General features: G+C 41.9%; 1 protein-coding gene across 2 annotated transcripts in view; it reads right to left on the bottom strand.

The window, feature by feature from the left end:
• Positions 1-21,821, bottom strand: part of zbtb16a (zinc finger and BTB domain containing 16a) — a 133,959-nt gene that overhangs the window by 71,322 nt on the left and 40,816 nt on the right. For both annotated transcript variants that reach the window (XM_044041795.1, XM_044041797.1), the window contains exon 3: positions 10,559-10,656. In XM_044041795.1, coding sequence (XP_043897730.1) covers positions 10,559-10,656 — 98 coding nt within the window. The remainder of the gene's footprint in view (positions 1-10,558; positions 10,657-21,821) is intronic.

Here is a 21,821-nt window from a genome sequence, read left to right as displayed (position 1 = left end):
AGCCTCCTGCTCTCACAACCTTATCTCCCCCCCAGTGCAACCTACCTCTCATCACTGCCACTGCTTTTTTTTTCCCTTTCCCCTTTTTTTGTTTTGGGACGGGGGTTGTAATACTTTCAGAAAACCTTGAATGAACCCGCCCCCCCCCTTTAAAAAAAAAAAAACACCCATCACACTTGCCTCTACATGCATACGGCCTACTTTGACACGATGTGCAGAAAGTGAGACGAGGCGATGGAACATTACTGATCAGTCTGAAGTGGTTTATACAAACAAAGCTTTATTTACTTATTTCCTTCCAAAGAAAACATAAAAAAAGAAAAAAAAAGGGTTTATATCAACATGTGCAGCCCAGATATGGACGGCAGTGCCTCCTCCGAAATGTGGCAAACGCCACTAATTGCTACGCAGGACTGCACCGCTGGACCTTGCCAGCACCACATGTACACAATCTCAAGTCGAGTCCTTCAGAATTTTCTTTTTTTTTTCTGTGGTAAAAGTAAGATTTGACATGGTTATCATTTAAAAAACAACAACGACAATGTGCAAAATATATCCTCTCTCTGTGTGCACTAGCTGCTCATTTTGCCAGTGCACAAAAAGGCCAGATGGGACTGTCACATGTACCAAACAGACGGGTGACAAATTCAAGTGTCTGGACTCGACTGGAGAAGTGCTCCCACATTTGGTGTTTTTATCATGGAGGCGCCTTCTCAGGCTGGAGAGACGCACTCACTGTTTAGCTACAGTACATCGTGTTCGCATAGAATGCAATATGTTTTATTACCAGAGAGGAGCCGATGCATTTTTATAATTTCACAAAGCATTATACTTGCAGTCGTGTTGTGCAGCTTCTTTGTTGACAATCACTCTGGCTTCCACTCATACGGGCCATATTTTATCATCTATTTTCCTCTAAATAGGAAGATAATTCACAAAATTCACAACATGCTCTAAGACCCCCAAACTAGAATTTGAATCATGACATTATAAATAACGCAAATTCAATTCAAACGGAGTTCTTTTTGCCCCCTAGAGGCTATTAAATATATTCCTATTAGGAATCTGGAAGACTATGTATATGCGGTCTATGCTAATTCCGAGCTGGAAGACCGTGTTTCTGAAACGGACTTGGTGATAAATGCGTCAACATAAACGTGACAGCTTTGTCGTTTTTATTTAACGGGGGATAAAAATGGTCGAGTTGTACACGTAGGTGCAAAAGTTACACGCTGTAGCTTTAAATAAATGAGGTTGTAAGAGTGGCATCTCAACATGTGTTCATTTCTGGAAATAGGCACAACCAACGCACCGAAAGGACACAGGATACACAAGGCGGGTTCCAAAATCTACCATTTGTCTTAAATCAGTCGACTGCAATAGACATAACACATGATTCACCCCCCCACCCCACCCCCACTCCCACTCATGACAGTAACTAGTGAACGCCTCGAAAACACGGATTCACGTTGTGTAAATAAACAGTTTGCGGCGGATCGCCTCGCAATCGCCGCCTCCCCTTCTGGCGTCCAAACAACGCGAGACGCTCTCAAGGACCCTTAGCCTAAAAAAAGACGAACGCCCGGAATACCTGGAGACTAGAGCAAGCAGTTCCACCTGATCCTGCTTCATCCCCCTTGAGCGATGTTCACTATTCAGCCAGCCAGAGCCACTACAAACACACACACACACACACACGACCTGATTTAACATCACACTCTGGAGCTAACAAATGTCTGCAGCCTGTGCACCCCCCCCCCTTTCCTGTTAATGGCAAGCAGTGTGTGTGTGTGCTGTACACTAATGTTTTGTGCATTTGTAAGAATGTCTGTGCTTTTTTTGTGTGTGTGTCTGTGTGCGTTCTACAGTATCATTCGAATTTCCAGGAGAGCAAATTAATTGGCAGCTTTTTGCAATAATTGACTTTTAGCACAAACACACACACACACACACACACACACACACACACCAGGCACATACAGCGAACACTCACATCTCTCTCTCAGACACGCAGACACACATGCTGCTCGCTGACAACAAAGCTGCTCGGCGAAGGGAGGGATGATGAAGCGAATCCAAAATTCAATCGACTGTGTTCTTGTTTTGAGCAGAAGGCACACAGTGTACTGTACTGAGAGAGAGGCCATAAAACTCTCACTCTCCACCAAAAAAGAAAAAGGGGACAAAAAACCCCACAGCCTTTGGTAGGCACACTGACGTTTCAGCAATCACCCTCCATCAAAACACTTTGTCTCGCATACAAAAATAAGACTTGGCATCAGAGCGGAATACCAAATCAGGCCCATTAAGGGAGCACAGGGGCACTCGCTACTTAGCAACCAAAAGGATTTAAAGCTGCAATATCCCTGTAATAAAAGGAATAAGATCAAGACATTTTTTTTTTCTCCCTCCTCGTCTGAAAATAGAGAGGGCTGAAAAGTCAACTTTGAGCTCCCCCGTCTCTACTTTTTTGATTGACGGCGTCGATGAATCACCCCGCCGGTGCCACGGGAAAGAAGGAAAAAAAATACTAATAATAATAATAAACTGCAGTAATCTGACTACCACACTAATCTGCCTGTTTGACAAAAGGTGATTACTTGTGGGATTATTACAATAAAAGCAGCCACGCTTGAGGGGAGGAGAAGTCATTTTCAACATCTCAGGAAAAAAAACAAGCTTGTAAAGACTCATGTTCAGGTTGTGGATGTGAGGTGAAGCTTTCATCCTGTTACTTTGATTCTTCTATTGATTCCATTTCACCTAAAACGTATGTTTTTATTCACTTTTTCTGCTTAATATCGTATGAAATGAGTGTTGTGTGTATAAAATAAAGGAGATGATATAGTTAGGTATGGTGCAGCTGATAATGCCGTGCTCAAATCACTATAATTATAATAATATGCAAATTGACTTGTGTTCGTTTGTCTATTTGAGTGCACATTTTCCAGTTCCGGTCCCAAATCATGCGACTTCACGCTTCATCCCGTGAGCAGTGAGAACAGAACAGACGGTGCTGCTCTTCTGGGCACGTGCAAACTTTTTAACATTAAAATCAAGTGGTTTAAAAATAATAAGAAAAAATGACACGATTCAAAAGAAACGGGCCGGTCAAGGTTGCGTTTGTTTACAGCAGCGAGAAGACGTTCATATTTCACAAGGCTAAAAACTCTGAGGGCTGAGCAGCTCCAGGAGAATATAACATGAAAACTTTCGATGCACCCGAAGCCTCAGACTCTTTTCTTGTCCGTGCAACAACATTTATTAGTCTTTCTGAACAATATAGTGCCGTAACTACACGTTTCTTTTAGTTCGTTAAAGACTGCTCCTCCTTCTCTAACCTTAAACCTAATCCTGACCACGGATGGAAGTGTGGATGTAAACCGTGGCTCGCAGGAAGGACAGACATTTTGAACTGCCTCCATTCAAACTCTAACAACCTCCTGTTGGGAAATAAATACAGCATTTAATTTATTCACACACACACACACACACAAAAAAAAACCCAGAAAAGAGAAATCCCTTGGAACAAAATCTAGCCAGCAGTTATCTTGACAACACAGTGTAATTAGAAAACAGTTATGTGATATATTTCTAAAATAGAGGGTTGGAAATATGAAACGTTTCCCAGCATGGAGCTCACAATTCATCCTTAAAGGTTGTTTTCTTTTAAGTGTGGGTGAGTGAGGTACTTGTGTTTACATCATCGTAAACAGCGTTTAGAACAAGCACAGCAACAACAACAACAACAACAACGACAGCAACAAATGTATTCTGGCTATAGGGCTGAATGATTACTATATCGATTGTAATTTTTATTAACATATAATGTGATTGAAGTTTGATTTATAAACTTTAAGTCAAAAGTGAAGTTTAAGTTAAAGATTCTAAACAACATGGAGCTTTTTCAGATGAGACTCTGCACTAATGCAAGGATGACAACTTAACGATAGGAACTGTTTCCAACTTGTTTTAAATGAGCAAAAACAAACATATGAGCATTTGCAAACTGCATCGTTACGTAACATTAAAACATTTTAACTGTTATATTGTGAATTTTTTAGGTAATTTAATATGCGGTCATGGTCTTTTTCAAAGTGTGACCCACACATAGTTATATAATAGAAAACATGCTTGACCTAAGGTTTCATGTTCTTTTTTCCGTTATCTTTTGATTAGAATCTATTTTTGGCCAAGTTTTATCTTGTGTAAGTTCTGAGTATAGCCTGCTGGAAATTATTATTAGAAGAAGAAGAACTTGAAACTTTGGCACGTTGATGTACTTTGAACTGCGTACATAAACTTGTCTTCCTGTGGGGGGCAGCATTACATCTCTCGGCCAAAAAAATATTCAGAAAAGAAGAAGTAGTAAAATGGTGTTTCTCCGTAAACTTGCTCCCCAAGCTAAAACATAATATTTCACATTAAAATCGAGTTATTCCTAATTCCCTGTGACATATCATGTAACAAAACCTATAAACAGACAGTGAGGCAATCTGTGCGACACATTTCCCAGCATCACAAGTTACACAGACTTTTCCAGGAAGGCAGCTCCAGGTGTCGTGCCAGGCTAAGTGACATTAAACACAACTGGACGTCCAGTCTGAGTGTACTTCGGGGCACGGAGTGGTCAGTCTGGTCATCCCGCACATACTTTTTGGACATGGCTATTTTCATGGTGAGAATTCTTGAAAAAAAACATGTTTTTCCAAGAAATTCAGGGAGCAGGTACAATGAGTTCTGGGTAATGGAAGGACAGTTACTCAGAGTGACACGTTTTCACGGAAGTCACATTTGCTCGGGACAGAGGTCTAATATGTTTCGCCGCCACAAACACTCCGTCTCTGCCAGGGGAATAAAAATATCAGACTGACAGCAAAGGCTGATGCTACAGTATTATAAGTCAACCTCTGCCTCGTGTCACCTCTCACTCGCCTCGTCCTCGGCGCACCCTCCTCTCATGTAACATAACCCAGCTGAGATTTGTCCAGTTGCATAATCCCACTGGTGTGTGGGACACTAAATCAACAGGTCGGGGTTAGTGTCAAAATAAGTGGGGGGGAGACGTGGATCGAGGAGAGGCAGCAATGTTATGCTACTAAAGCGTGAGCTACTGCTGTTTATGTGCTCTGTTTGTCATCTCGTGTTACTGCACCATGGGAAAACGCGATGATATATGTGCACTCATGCACACGCCGGCAGGACAGAACATCAGCTGTGGTTAAAAAATGTACACAGGCCATTTTTTCTCTCTCGCTCTCTCTCCGAAACTATTTCTTTCCCCTCTATTTGCCTATAATAGCAAACATCACCACTCTACCCCCCGCCTCCACCCCCTTCTGTCACGTCTCCTGTCTCTCTTCTCACTCATGCATACACACACACACACACACACACACACAGAGAGCCACACAAACACACATTTAGGAATTTGTGGCCTGGAAGGCAGTCAAGTTTCATTAATTTCTGGGTTTGGGTACAGTACAGTGTGTTCCTGGACTCACATCTGCAAGTGATCATAAATGCTGGAATGCTGGCAGAACATCCAGACCTGCCGGCACAAATATGTCGTCATCACTGTGAGGGAAGAGCCGGCACGTGGCCAAAACAGCCGACCAGCCGCGAGCCAAACAGCCAAACAAACGCCACAGATATAGGAAAACGGAGAGGAAAAAAAAAAAATGAGAGGAGCAAATGAGGAAATCGGGCCTCCGGCCGCCTTGCCATGCTCATATCCAGATTCCTTGCATTCTTTGTCATCTAAACACGCCGGACATTTCACGTGGGTATTTTTGCTCCCACGCTCAGATTAGGATCAGATAGGAACAAAGCGTTTGATTTTACGCAGCCAACATGAACATCTGGTCAGTGCAGCGGGGATATGAGAGTTTTTGGTTAACTCCGGGGCATTCGCAGTAATGTCAGTCAATGTGAACTGTTTCAATCAAATTAACTATATTATGTGGAGTATGACGTACTTTCAAATCTCGCAGATCTACTTTGTTTGTTGGTTCTTATTTGTATCGAAAAAACATTTCTTTCTACATCTGGCGATGCAATTAAATCTGTTTTTTTTTTGGTCATTCACTCTCAGTAATGCAATATACTGGCTATTTTGTGTCAGGGTCTTTCTCTTATGCAACCACTGGGGCGGCGCCACTGTCAGACATGATTTATTCCTACACAAAGCAGTGAAGGTAAAGCTATTCTGCCAATTTTATATAAAAAAATGAAAGAAGATGCATTGCATGGCGCTCGCTTGCCAAAACTCTCTCTGTAAATACACTGTACTGGCTGACTAATGTACAAACCAAACACAAGCATACCAAAGTGATGAAGCGCGGGTGACGCACCATCACACAGCGCCAACACTTGACCCCGAGGCAGAGAGATTTTCCCGTACAAAGTCACTTATTTACATAAGTGTCTTTGGAAAGCGAATACGTTCGTATGTATCGGTGTAGAGTCTAAAGACCGCTCGCTATTTCTTGGTATTGCTCAGACGAAACCAACCCCATAGCAGCAGACACGCGGTCGCCGCCCTTTGCAGATGGTACAGTCCACAAAGTCCTGTATATTTTTAATGCGTTTCTTTTGTTTCCCCCAAGCAACACGTTGTGAAGTCCATCTCTACAAATAACATCAATAGTTTGCGCCTCGAGGCAAAAACATGCTTTTCCTGCAACTGGTAGTTGCAGTTATCAAAGGGTATCACTCACACACACACACACACACACACACACACACACACACACACACACTGTTGGCTAATCCAGGACTCATACATACTGTAAACAGAGGATTAACAATGTTAAGCTATGAAGGCAGCATGAAAAGTTGTCGGTAATAGAGACGTATGTGGGTGTTCAAGGGGTAAAGGGATAATCTGATTATACTGCACTGACTCGCAAGGAAGGTAAAAAAGAAACAGTCATATTTACTGTAACTGGTCAAGTCTGCTTTGATGATTTTCACACAGACATTTCTGATTTTCAAGAGCAGATGCCAAACTCAAACTTTCAAACGCCTCACCTTGAACACGTTTGACAAAATAAACAAACTGTGCATAGCACTTAAACTGAGAAGCTCTTGAAAACCCATCTTGAGTATTTTACAAGGCATTTTTTTTGTTTTTTTTCTTACTTAAATAAGAAGTTTAAAGCAAAGTAAAAAAAAAAGATTAAAATTTAAATCTGGTCAGAAATTCAATAGATACAAGATAAGACTGCCCGAGATAATGAAAGAATTTTCTATTACCTCCAAAGAAAATAACTTTCGAGGCCCAAACTTTGATTCAATTCACAATGACTATTATTGGATTTTATTGTTGTTCAACATCCAGGACCTCAAAAAGCACCTAAAGGAGCTGAGTCATGAGGATCTGGCTCCTTAAACACTGTCAAACATCAAACGTCAAAACATCAACGTGTAGAGAAGGGCTGGGACAGAACGAGACAAGAGGGGGAAAAAAAAAAAATAGCTGGCACAAGGTAGACTGTACATACTGTACCCTCAGAGGTGGCAGCAAGCCCAGACTGGAGAGCGGCCAAGTCCTCTGTACAACAAGCACAGAGAGACAGACAGAGAGACAGACAGAGAGTGAGAGACAGAAGGGAGGAAGGAGGCGGCAGCGGCAGCAGCAGCGTCTGAAAACGCTCCACATCCACGACACGCTGCGCATACCAAAAAGCCTCTCCACTCTCTCCCTCTCTCTCTCGCTTCATCTCCTCAGTATTCTGTCTTTTCTGAAGCGAGCTGAAGGATGATGGCGGCGGCGGCGGCGGCGGCAGTGAAGGAGGAGGGGGGGGAGGAGGGGCTGAGGTTGAGGGTTCTGGGACTCGGTGAAGTGTCATCATTACAGGGAGACGCGATAAAAATCAAGACTTAGCGTCAGAGCCAGAAAAAGCCTTGAAAGTCAAACGGTGGAGGCGGAGGTGGAGGAGGAAAGTGCACAAAAAAAAGAAAAAAGACAACAGAAACTATCAAAGAGGCTTTGCCTCAGCGCCGTCTCTTCCCTAACTGTCACCCGTCTCGACAGAAGCGCTTGTCTTGGCTTTAACGCCAGACCAAAGTGGCTATGAATCAACACTGATGTGTGTAACAGTACAGGTTGAAGTCGTGCACCGAGGCAGAGTGGAAACAAAAAGAAGAAGAAGAAGAAAAGTTGGTGCACTTGCTGCCACTGTGTCTAAAAATACACTGCCCATATCTTCTCCTCGGTTGCCTTTCTCAAGGTGGAGTGTGTGGTTCTTCTGCTCGTTTCCATTTCATCTGCCATCAACACACAGTTTTGTCAAGTACAAACTGTGCTGTTTATTAACCTGTTGACACGGCAGACGATTTTTAAACAGCTGCCGATCTCGTCAGGTAAATGATTACCTGTAAAAGTCAATGAAAGCGCCGTCATTTCTTCTGTGAAAATGGGGTGTCATATTAAAATAAACGGTGAACATTTCCTTGGAGCAACTTTTTGTTTTTGACACGCTGAGTCGCGCACTCAGCCTATTCACTGGCACAGCGGGAGTTTGTCATTCATCTTTGCCGCGACGGAGCGGGAGTGTCGGCGTCTACGTCTCAGGCATTGTTTGTTTTTTTTTAAAAAAACACACAAACAATTGCGGGCGATTATGGTTCTTCTGCCCACTGACAGTCGTTGGCTTTGGAAGCTACCACTGACTATAACAACGCCAAGTGAACAATCCGGAGCACTTAGAGTGACCGCGGGAAAATATTCAGGGTATCAAGTCCGGGGCCAACATCAACACATGGATTTTGGATTGTGTGTGAATCTGTGTGTGTGTGTGTGTGTGCAGAAGGGGTTCCCTCTGAGGTTCCATGGCTTTTACAGTGTCTCAATAAACCATCTGCACTTAGGGCCTTAGGACTGAGGAGCTCTTTGCTGCCTATAAAAAGCGGCCCAAGCTATTAAATTGGTGCTGCACTAAGTAGACTCAGAGCACAGGGACTGCAGGAGTACGTGTGTGTGTGTGTGTGTGTGTGTTTTTGGGGGGGTGGGTGTAATAATGTCTGACTCGACCAATCAATGTGTCCAGTGTTGTGACTGTTTGTGCTGCCTCTTTAGATCTCTGGTGTCACAGAGGTGCACAATGACCGGCTGATGATGTGCAGGTACCTCTTGGGTTAAGTTTCCCCTGTGCTGCTCACTCACTCACTTACTGGGCTGAGCAGTTATTTAATCTACAAATCACTGCAACTGGGTTATGCTCCACATTCACACATTGAAAAAAAAACCCTGCATATTTATAGCGAGATAAAGAAAGCGTGTGTGTGTGTGGCAAAGGTATCCATTTTTATTCAGCGACAGAAGCCTCAGTGTTGCCCTTTTTTAATACTTTCTGTCAAACAAAAAAAAGACCTATTTCCAATACTAGGAGTAGTCACACTGAAGTACATCAGTCTCTTTGAATCTATGAATGGACGTGAGCCACATCTGTGCGCCGCAGGAATAAAAGCAGCTTTTAAACCACCGTGTAAACGCGCAAGAAAAGGAAATTCACTCTCGTGTTTGAAAGGACCATCAGTGCCTCGCACCTTCCCTTCCAATCACACATACTTGAGCATTGCTGACCCGACGAGCGCCCTCTGCGGTGCTACCTCGCGTTTTCTCTTCATGTAAATAAACCGTCGAAAATGAAAACTCCCAAGGCCGGAAAACTTAAAAAATCGGCGCTGGAGCCGCCACCGTGGAAACAAGGTTGCATCCTTGAGAGGGAGATAAAATGCATAAGATAGAAGTGATAGAAAATGCAAGTGAACAAATAAATATGCTCCAATGGCACTCAGATGAGTGCGTACCACAGCCAAGGCCAAACAATGGCGGATTTGACTCTCTTTTTTGAGCACAAATCTAAGTTATTATCAGGATCAACAACAAAATATTTCAGCTCATCATGATTCAAACATTATTATCTAAGAACCTGAAGGGAATGTGAGGAATTTTCTTCTTTTTTTTTTTAAAGAGAAACATTCTGAATCTGACCCTTTAACGAGATCAACGCCAAATTTTAAAGGGATATTCCTTGATTCATACCCATTCAAATAAAACAATAAAAACGGAACTAATTTGACCCCTGACAGCATAACTATTCATATATTCATGTTGATCCTACCTTTTAATCGTATACCACGGTATAATAAAAGACAACAAGTTGGAAAGTGTATAAAAGAGGCTATATGTGAAATTTAAGGAGCCAACCTCGATGGAAAACTACAATTCTATGAAGGTATTTCCACAACATAAACAGAATTTGCAGGCTGTAACATACATTTTAAACTGAAAAAGTGATTATATTTTCTCTGACTTGCCACGTGGTCATTCTCCTGAATTCCGCTTTATTTATTTCTGAAAGGAAAACCCGGAGAGCATAATGCTTGAGTGCGACTGTACACATTGGCCATAATGAGTGATCTATTATTCCTAAAACCAACAGTAAACACCAGCAGTGATAACAGCAGATAGCGTTATCTCAACAGTAATTACAGATTCGGGGGGGTTGCGGCATCGTAATTCGGGCTGGTCGGATTTCTTTGCCCTTACCTGAGTGAGACAGCAAATGCATCCGTAGACGAAGGCTGTCCAGGAAACTCTTCCCACACAGCTCACAGCCGTAGGTCTTTATTTCACTGTGCATCTTCCTGTTGACACACACAGAGCAAAACAAACAGGTTATTGTTTGGACTCTTGTCGGCGAGAGAGTCTGTTTGAGCAGACGTAGCTTAAGGCGCATGCATAACACTCAAATTGATGTCCGCGGGGCTCTGACGAGACGGTTTTTTTATGGCGACATAATGATTTTGTGTGTGGCAAAGGGCTGCGTTTTGACAGGTAAGGGGAAGAGCCTCACACTCCATAAATCATTACATCGGCACATAACAATAACCATCAGAGCAACAAGCCGTCTTCCACAAATAGAAGGCACCAGACCATGACACGGTGCTGCATATAACAACGCGCTATTCATGCGGAGGCACTGACGACTCCCTACATCTCAAATGCAGCAGACGGATAAGAACGCGAAAAGAAGTGCGCGCGACGACATATTATCAACTATTTCTGGGTCAGTTTTAACCCTCGCCCTCTGAACAATAAGAGGCAAAAATCAAACGCGCTCCGAATTGTCGTTCTTTACAAGCAGACAGCGATTAGGACGTAACACAGTTTAAGCGCACAGGTTCAGACAAGACCAAGGGTCAATATTTGATTAGGTGGTAAAGGCCTTGAAGGTGAGGTGACTAAATACCATCTGACAACATAAAGTCTGTCCTCATGACTCTCTCTCTCGCTCTCTATCTCTCGTACTGTTGCGAAATCCACCCCCCCCAACCCCCAAAGACCCCACGGCTTATTGCAAAGCATATTATTCTTAAGAGATATCTGAAGGTGCTCTAAAGTAATTAAGGTGACACCAATTGCTAAACAACTGCCACAGCACCTTAAGCTGCATGAGAACTTCCAATACAGCGCCTTGAGAGAGGTACACCAAGACACACACATCAATTATTATATATATATATATATATATATATATATATATATATATATATATATATACAGTATATACATATACATATACACATGTGTGTATCCAAAACTGTTGCTTGTCCAAGTTAAGTACGTGTAAAAGGCGTATTTTAAGGTGATAATACAATTATCTTAATATACTCATGGGTAGTTGAGTCCATTTCTGCCAATAAACCCTCTTAAATGTCACACACAGACCAAGTCAGGTCATCAAAGATGCCACTGACTATGAAATGTTTCCAAATTCTGGAGAAAAAATGTCAAACTTTCAAAATATATAGCAAAAATGTGACAGATTCTATAGTCTCTCCCGCTTCCTCCCTGTGTATGTGTGTGTGTGTGTGTGTGTCTGGCAGACAAAACAAGACAACGTCAAATAGACGGATTATACAGTCTCCGTCGACGAGTCAGGTGGCGCAGAGTGATCAGCCGAGTGCATTCTTGGGGAAACAATGCCCTTGATAAGAGATCCGCTCAACTTGGGCAAGATGACAGCCATCCATCTTAGTGTCTCTCAACAAAGCAGCAGAGGAGGAGGTGGTGCCACTCTCCCAAAACATGACTGATTGATGTCAGATGTCGAATGCAAATTGATTTACAGCTCTCTCTTTTGTGCCTCGAGAGGGGTACGGCGCGAGACGGAGCGAGAATGAGACCGAGACAGACAGAGAGACATCGGAGCGCGTCCCGCGGCAACGGTTTCAGGAGTTATTAAGCAGCGGAGTCTAGTATGACTCGAGTGACAATTAATTGCCACGAAACATCCTTGAAAACCCGACGAGAGGAGAGCGTAAGACTTATGAAATGGTGGAAGATGGACCGGGGTTGTGGTGTGTCGGATTTGTGGCGAGACTCGAAACAAAACCAAAAAATAATGGCAAGCTGTAAGTAAATACAAGGCCCTGTGAATGCCAAATGCCCACAGAGGGACAAGAGGACACTTGAAAAGACAAAAAACGGGAGATAATTTGACACAGAGGGACAGCAATGACACAGCTGGTAACGGAAATATGCCAAATATCATTCTGCGATGGTACACGTAAGGGGAAAATGGAAGACAGCATCAAATGCAGCACGCCAGTATGCTGTTACGTTGGTTACAAATACAGTGCGATTGATCAATAGCAATTGCAACAGACTGATGCATAGCACTCTGGCCTATTAAGTTAAACTGCCAGTGGATAAACAGCAACCGCTGCCACCGCCTGCCCTGGAATTCTTACCGTTTGCGGCAAGAACAGCAGCAAGAACGATTCTGTTTCCCTCACTGAACAGCCAACGCCTGACCTTTTACTGTTACCGTCATATCGGAGGTCCATTATGAAGAAATAACAACGTAATGTAACTGTTTTCCTTGCAGAAATTCAACAACAAACACCCGGACGGACAAAGAAATTGAATGAAATTGATTTTTTTTTCCCCTTTTACCTTGAAGGATCAGTGGCGATGTAGCCATGCACACACTTTCACCGTGATAAGGGTGGTGGTGGGGGGGGGCAACTCACGCAAGTGGTAAACCACAACACAACACACACCGAGCACAAAGCCTTTCAAAGGGCCTATTGTGTCCTTCCTCAATCTGACCATTGTGCCCCGCAGACAGAGCTCTGATAAGGCGCGGATGGACTTATTAAGGCCAGTTGAAGTGGAAGCGGCGAACGCTGCTGTATTTCCAACGCACATGTAAGTGCTGATGAGCAAAGCGTGGCGCGCCAGTCTCCTTGCTGAGAGAGTGTTAAATTTAACTGCAATAGCTCGCACTATACACTGAAACAGCACATTACTTGATGTTCAACAGAATGGTAACAGCAGATGTTCCAGTAATTTAGTCTGTTAAAGGACAGGTTTAGGACTTTTAGAAGTCGGTCCATTTGAAACACTAATGACTCCCTCTTCTAATAGTGTTCAACTATATTTAGTCCATTGTGTATAAGCTGCTACTCTCACCCTTTTGTGTAGTATCAAAGAATATACTAAAAAGTGGGCCAAATTATGTTAAAATTAGCCACTGTAACTAATGTAGGAATTATACTGCTCTGACAAAACACTGCTTCAAAAAGGGGGTCCAGGCCAAGAAGCCAAAATACTCAAAGTCGTACGAGTCAAGTGATGAATAATAAACCCAAAATCAGTTTAACTGCGGCGGTCCCAATGTGCCAAATGTGAGCCACAGTGCTGCAAACATGGCCGAGTCGTCTGTGGCAACACTTAGGACAATGACGAGGCAAAGTGCAACTCGACGAGCCTCATGTGAAGTGATCAGTGTCATCCACCAAACCGGACTGCTATGATAACAATGCTGAATAAATGAAGGGAAAAATATTAAATAGATATTACACTTTGGGAAACTACTATTACCACATGCTACTACTTGCTAATGGAAGGATATTTCTTAGGGCAATTAAATTGCTCATTGCATACGTTCACATTCATTTCCCATCTACAATAAATAATAGGAAAAAAAAACATGATTTGGGGGGAAAATTACAACCCTTTAACAATCATACTTAATAGTAAATAGAAAGAAAAGGTGCATGTGCAGTTTTGCACCACCTTAGAATGAACAGTCCGTATTTTAGGTGGTGTTTTAATGTCCCTGGAAATGATTTATATGCATAAACTGGCCTAATAATAGACTGTGATTCGGCTTCAACAATGTTTAATGACTTGTAAAAAAAGACACTAAAATATTGTCTCAGCTCAGTGATTCAGCTCAGGAAGACCTCTGCACACACACACACACACACACACACACACTCAAATCCCATTGTAACCGTCTGCTTTCATGTTGTGCTTCTGAAAAAGATGATGAGACGCGCGCGTGTGTGTGTGTGCGCGCATGTGTGTAAGTGTGGTGGGTGGGTGCTGAGGGAGGGTGATTTGAAACAGACTGACTGTAGCCATTAAGGAAGTTCACATAAAACTCTCTCAGGCCATTTACTCAGTTAATAATCGACTTTGTCCAACAGTCACTTTTGACAACGGCAATAAATTGAAAATTTATGTCAACAAAACATATGCTGATCACCTCATGCAGTGTGCTTCCTCGTAAAATAACCCCAGCCCAACCAAAGGCTGTCTCTGCGTGTGTGTGTGTGTGTGTGTGTTTTAAATGTGACTCAATTACAGGCCTGTGTTATTGAGCAGCGACAGCTTGCCTCGTGCACTTCACAACTTTTTCCCTCAACTCGGTTTTTTTTTTTCTTTCGCCGCTGGACTCCGCTCGCCATATCTCATAAAACACAGAATCCAGTCAGGTTAAGACGCCTCACCTGTCCTCCCACTTTTTTTTTAAGAAAGTCAAAATAAAGACGTGCCGGAGCAAACTGAAAATAACTCTCGGGGCCGTTTGATGCGATTTGAGTCATCCACATTTCACATGATTGGGCTTCGACCGAGGCAGCGAAAGCAACTGCCAAACCTCATTAGATCAAATGACTGCTTTAAACGCGCGCCGTCGTCCTCTCCAGCTCATATCAACATTTCATATCACCACATCTGAACTATTAAGACAAAAACAGGAAGAGCCAAGCCACGCTTGATGACTTGCACTTATTCCTGCCCCAAATCCATTTCTCCCTTTAGCCTTGAGTGTTGCTCTGTCTCTCTCTCTCTCTCTCTCTCTCCTCATCGGTCCTTTCATCTTTTATTTTTTTCTGTCTTCCGTCCTCTGATCCTGAGGGAAGCTATAAAACAACCTGAAACAATGTTCGTAAATAAAAGCACCGGAGAAAGAGGAATGGAGGGTTAAGATGGAAAGAAGAAAACACTAAAAGATAAAGGGAGGCAATTGATAAGAGGTGGTAAATTGAGGAAAAGCTCTGTATGTGTGTGTGTGTTTGTTTGTTCATTAGTTCTGTGGATCAGATGAAAAAGAACTGATAATTGGAGAAAGGAAGGCCACTGAATGGAGCTCAGACTTAAGTAGCAGACGGATGGCGAGCTTTTCGCCATAAAAATGAGCCGTCTTTGAAATTCCGCCTTCCACTTTAGCTCTTACCTGAGCAAAGGAAAAGAAAAAACACACAAATTGATTGTATTCTTCTTCTTTTTCTGGTGTGTTTTTTTTCGAGTTTCCTGCAAAATGCACTCGCTCTGTCTTCATAACGCCGCACTGACTAATACGCTCATATTAGTAATGAGTAAAAACGATCACGTGTGTGAAACCCACATCTGTTGTTTTGGACGACAAAACTCATCAACCACAAGAGGCACCAGATGCAGGCTGCTGTTTTTTTTTAAATGGGAAAAGACTCAACGTGGCATCAGGATGCGAACAATAGACACAGTCAGTGACTAGCTGGTGACAAAAGTAAGACAAAAGGAGAGAGACATTTATTCATCAGGTGGCTACAAACACCACTCTGAATGAATGCTAATGTCTCCCTGTGTGTGTGTGTGTGTGTGTGTGTGTGTGCGATAGCAGCAGCTCTCTAACAAATCGGCTGTAACAACTGTGTAATTTGTGTTTTCGGCTCGTCCTGCTGTCCCCAGCTGAAAACTAAACGCATCACCAAGGTTTTTTTTTTTGGTTTTTTTCTGACAATGGGACAAAAAAAGTCTTAACTTTCACTTCAACTTTGAAGCGGTGACTTTAAAACTCACCATTTGTGCCATCGTGTCCATGTGCCGACGTGGAGCGCACACTCAAATCCCTATCATTTAAATTTTAAAAGCACAATTTGAAATATAAAAAAATTAAAAGGCCTAATTTTAATATCAACAAAGAATCTATAGATTAAAAGCTAATTTGCTCTGGTGTTATTTTAGTTGTTATAGTGTGATTTTCCTCCAATATAGCAATTCATTCATGCGTGTGCCATATTCACAACTTTTCTTTACATTTGAATCATGTTGTCAGCAAACATAGTTCTAAATATTGATTTTTTAAAAAAAAAAGAAATGTTCAAGTACACTGACAAAATGTGCATATGGAGAAAAATAAACTTATTGTGGACATTTCATTTGTAATACCGAATTCCATCAAATATCAAAGACACAAATGGAAGAAATAACATTTAGTACAAAAACAGCACATTGTGTGGAAGTAGCCGAGCACATACTGTGACATTAAAAGCAAACACTCATTAAACAGAAGGCAATAAAAAAAAAAAAAAGACTTGAAATTCAAAAATGATTATGTGGGAAAATGCACTCGAGAAGTAAGACCCCGACCAATGGTACATCCATTTGAGGATAAAAGCATGGGGTGAGCCACAGAAACACACACACACACACACACACAACTCCCTGTCAGGGTGAACAAAGCCAACGTGATGCACGAGGTGATTCTGTGTCACTTTGGTGGCTGAGCCTAATGTGGCCGTAAGCGGCACAAGGTCTCACCGCCACCTCTTATTTTGGTTATCCAACGCGGAGAGACAGCGCAATGGAGTGAAGGGGTGTTTGGGGCCAAAAGACTTTTTTCCAACATGAATTTCTGGTCCATTAGGAGGCTGACCGTGTCACGCGCCGAAACATAGTGGGAGAAGCGAGGAGGGCGAGTGGGGAATGGCGATTGTTGGCTGTTCAATGAGACAAAAGGAATCGTCTGGAAGAAAATAAAAGAGATTTCCGTGACACAAATAAATAACAGTCCATTTTTTTTTTAAGCGAGGAAGCAGCACAATAAGAAGAAAAGAAATAAAGAAATAAAGAATTAAAAGGCATCTATGCTATTTGGTAAAGTGCTCCAAAGCTGTTGCACAAATCGTTAAGTCAGTGGTCTGATCTCTCCTCTGCTCCTCGTGAGGGAAGTATCTTTGGGCACGACGCCGATCCAAACATATGTGTGCGCGCATGTGAATAGGTGAATGACATGTAGTGTAAAGCACTCTGAGGGGTCAATTAGGCTAGAAAAGCACGATATAAGTGCAGTCCATTTATCTACTGAGGCACCATGCGGTTCACTGTGGGTCCATTTTGTGCCAACTGGAGAACCAGGTAAAAAGAAACCAAAAAAAAAAGCTCTGTTTCTGTCATTTTATCCTGGCTGTTAAGCCCCCCTCGCCCGACCCCCCAATTCCATTTGCCCTCCAACCCCCCATCTCCACCCCTGTGTCTTTGCTCAATCAAAATGTATCAGGCAAGCTGGTGTAACACCGCTTGGCGTGGGCTGTTTATCCTGAGTCCTCCTGCACATATCAATGACTTGGCCCCCGTTGTCCCTCACCAGGGAGACGTTCATATAAATTCAAGCCACACACGCGAACGCCGAGGCACTCGTGTTGAGCATAGATGAGTAGCAGGGCAAGAGGGAGGAAAGGAGGAAAGACAGAAGGATGGGGAAGGAGAGAGCACCACTGCCTTTCATCCTCACTGTGTTATTTATAATATTGCAGACACCAAACCACCCCCAAGTTTGCCCTGTGGGTGTCTCGGGAGAAAAACAGCTATATCATGTTCTCAGTGTACAAAAAAAAAAAGAGAAAACAATGGTGGGGGGGGAAAAACCAACAAACAGTAAACACGTTTCCTCGCTTGAGCGACAGACTCCGTCGCAGCCAATCCGAAATATGTATGTCAGCTGTAATCACGACGCCAACATTCAGCGCCGCTGCGATGCATCATTTCGCTTGATCTGATCAGTGCAATTTTGATAATGAGGGTAACTTTGACAGCGGGGCCGTAAGCACTTAGATTAATGCCTTCCACAAGTTTCATTAAAATCCAATCAGTCATGTCTGAGATCGCCCACAAGAGGTGTCCTAACCTACAGTGGCAATGGATGTATCGCACAAACTCCTAATGGTTTTACATGTCATTTGAAGGTGCTTTGCGCAGCGATCCATGCGTCTCTGTCTGGATCCTTCCACTAATTATCAAGTACAAGACGACGAATGACATGGATAAATACAACAAATATGCATTTTGACCAGGGTCATTGGAATAAATCTTTGTTATTAAACATCTCAGTGCTGTCAATGAAGCGCAAAAGCCTCAAAAGCAATAATAAATGTTTTAATGAAGCTTTTATTAACACATATGCTGAATTATGTACGTTTATGAGCACCTTATTTGGTTTTATAAGTGGCTTATTGATGACAGAAAATTACAAAATGCCAACTAATGTATGTCAGGAGAAAGTGAAGAAATCGTGATTTTCTTTTTTTACTCAATGAAACGTTTATTAGACGAAACGGATAAACAACAATCGTCTACAAAAGGGCAGTAAAAGTTTAACAGTTGAACTAAAGATATGCAGCGCTCGTAAAGGCAGCGGTGCTCCGGGCTACGAGCCCTGGTCATAAACAAAAGTGAGCCGGTTTTAGACCCAATTCCAATATAATTATCATCCTTATTAAATGACAATACGTTCATTAAAAACTTGAGTCTGACATTATGACTTGAATTCAAAGAGCAAACAAAGTCACTCTCGCCTACCGAGGTTGCCGCCATGCATCAAGGCACACACAATTCATTATTTGAAAACTAACGTTGAATCAACCCAACTACATGTGATCCACAAACTTCGGAACAAATAGTTATCAATTAATTCTGTGTCACATTGTTTTTCGAATCATCACCTAATGTACATTAAGTGTCACCATTAAAACCAATGGCATAGATGTAAATTTGAATTGAATGTTGAATAATACATGTCCAGTAGAGGCTGATTCAGAAAATACGGAAAATGCATTAATTTCTAAATTTAAAGCAACTCATTTAAGTTGAAAAAATGTATTGTTGTTAAATATCTGTTTATACGTGTTGGACATTTTTGGCTTTTAAGGCGATGAGTGTGAGTAAAAGACACTACACAAAAAGAGCTTTCAAATGAAAGCAAAAAAAAATCTATGCTGTTTGCAAACAATAACAGATGGCCATGACATCTTTTCATCATGTTTTTTTTTATGTTAAAAACATATGTAATTGCATTTGAAAATCTGGTATTAAAATCCCCAAAAATATTTATAAAATATATATATTTGACATCAGTTTCTGGTTGGAGATGAAGAACGTTATTTATTTTCAAAGGTTGCATGAAGGTTAATACAACCATGTAGTAATAAAATGTAAAAAACAACAACATTAAATACCATTCCTTCAGTGGAGGATTACAACTGGAGAGTTTGAGAGAATTTAAGATGCCACCGTGTTCTTGGGGCCTCTAAACAGTTTCCAGGCACGGGCGACATAAATCAACCGGCTTCATTCTTCCATTATGGCTCTCGGTTACTGAGATACATGCATGTGTCAGTTAAATAAATATCTCTAATGACTTTATTCAGAACATGAGAGGACTGAGAAGCCACAGCACTCAGACAATATCTGGCATCTGGTGTGCAAGAAGGGAGACGCAGCAGAATGTAATGATGTGAGGGGAGACACGTGGTGTCTGGTTGCCTCAGTGAGGGATTTTGAAAGGAAAAAAAAAAAAAAATGTATTGCCATTGAGGCCTTAATTAAAGACCATGGTGTGTGGACACTCACCCTGCCTCACATAGCTAATCCCTGAATAAATTGTGTTCCCAGCTTCATCATTTATTAGATAAAATAAAAAAATCTGCAGCCTGTTTTATAAAGCTGGAGTGAGCAAAAGTGTCAAATTGAAATGTGGGATATTTATTTCTCCATGCAGCGTTGCTAATTAATCAATTAAATCATCACTGATTTAAAAATATCAATTAATCATCGAGTGTATTTGACATAAATGTGATTATTTAATGGTTTATTTGTCCCTGTGTGACAGTGAACTTAATACCCGTGGCTGGCAAACCATTTTATGCTCTTTTATGACCCAAACAAGTCGTCCGTTCATCACCAAAACAATTAGATATCCATTACTACTTGAGTTTTGACCATTTTATTAATGCAGTCTACTCCAACGGACGATATGAGCCAAAAAAAAATTCTCAATGTCACTTTACTGGTAATGTTGCCGCTTTTATGCCACATCTGTTTCCTCTAATTGTCGCCATCCAAGCATGATTGCTACCTATATATAAGGAACTTATGCAGTTGGAGAAGGCTTGGTTCTCAGGTAAGAAGGCAGGGAAATAATCCGAGATACTTCTAATTGTGCTTGCTGGGCAGGAACTAACTATTTCCACCTAATCCCAGTCAGATACCTGGATCCCCCCAAAGCTTAGAAGTCAGGATTCACTCACTAATACCCTCTGTCTTACTCGGGAAGCCATTTCAACCTCTTTCCTCCACTTTCAGTCAGTGTGAAGTGCCTTCACCCTTTGACAAAAGTCCTTTCATTTAAGAAGAGGTGGCAGTGAAGAGGGAACATGTCCTAGAGGTTGCAGTTCAAGAAGATTTTACTGGATTGTATATATGTATATATATATATATATATATATATATATATATATATATATATATATATATATATATATATATATATATATATATACGTATATAGATATCAAAAGACGGAAAGAAAGTTACCCTTTGGCAAGACACTGAAATTGCAAATTGCGTTCAAACGTCTCGGCGGCCTATCTGAGAACAGATCGTTCAAGGATAGCAGGATTAACTTGACGAAAAATCCTGATTAAAACACAATTGATAATTGAAAATGGCAAACTGATGAATGGATATAATCTTTAGAGGCGCTCTTACTTTAGTTTTTCCTTGAAATGATGATCCTGTCCTTAAAACAAAAAAACCCACAATGGTGCAGATAAATGGAGTTCAGTGTGGCCCATCGCCGTGCACTGGTACCGGGCTACACACACACACACACACACACAGGTGTGAGCGTGTACACGTGCAGCAGCTCTCTGCAGTTTCTCCCTCAGGTCATTACTATAAATGACAGCGTGCTCTTAGTCAACCAGTCCGGTTAAATAAGGATTAGAGGGATAAGGAGAAAATAACTCCACACTTTTGAGGGCAGCAAATGGGGTTTGCAAAATCTGCAGCCGAAAGTAGAGGCTCAGCTTGTCTGCATATAATTTCACACACTCCGTTTCCCCCTCCTCGTCTGATGTGATAACTCTTTTTTTTTCTCCCCCCCCTCATTTTAACGAGACCTAAAGACACTTTCACTGAAGTGCTGGAACGGTGGGAACAAAGACGAAGGAGAGCCTGTGTAAGATCACATGTATAAAGCGTTTTCTGTTAAAGCCCATCTTTGAGACAGACGCCAGCCCCGCTGCTCCCCTTTTCCCTCCTCGCTTCTCGTTTGGTTTGCGCATCAAAAAGACCTCGCCGTCTCGAAATAGCGCGTCGACGTCTCCGTTTCGTCTTGTTGTTCCTTTTTTTTTTATATTCTTAATAATGTTGCCAGTTTGCTACGTCCCTGTTTTTTTTTTTTTCCTTTTGCTCC

Source organism: Solea senegalensis, linkage group LG13 (assembly GCF_019176455.1).
Source record: "Solea senegalensis isolate Sse05_10M linkage group LG13, IFAPA_SoseM_1, whole genome shotgun sequence".
Lineage (NCBI taxonomy): Eukaryota > Metazoa > Chordata > Actinopteri > Pleuronectiformes > Soleidae > Solea > Solea senegalensis.
The sequence above is the reverse complement of the archived record's forward strand: the minus strand, read 5'-3'. Positions and strand labels throughout refer to the sequence as shown.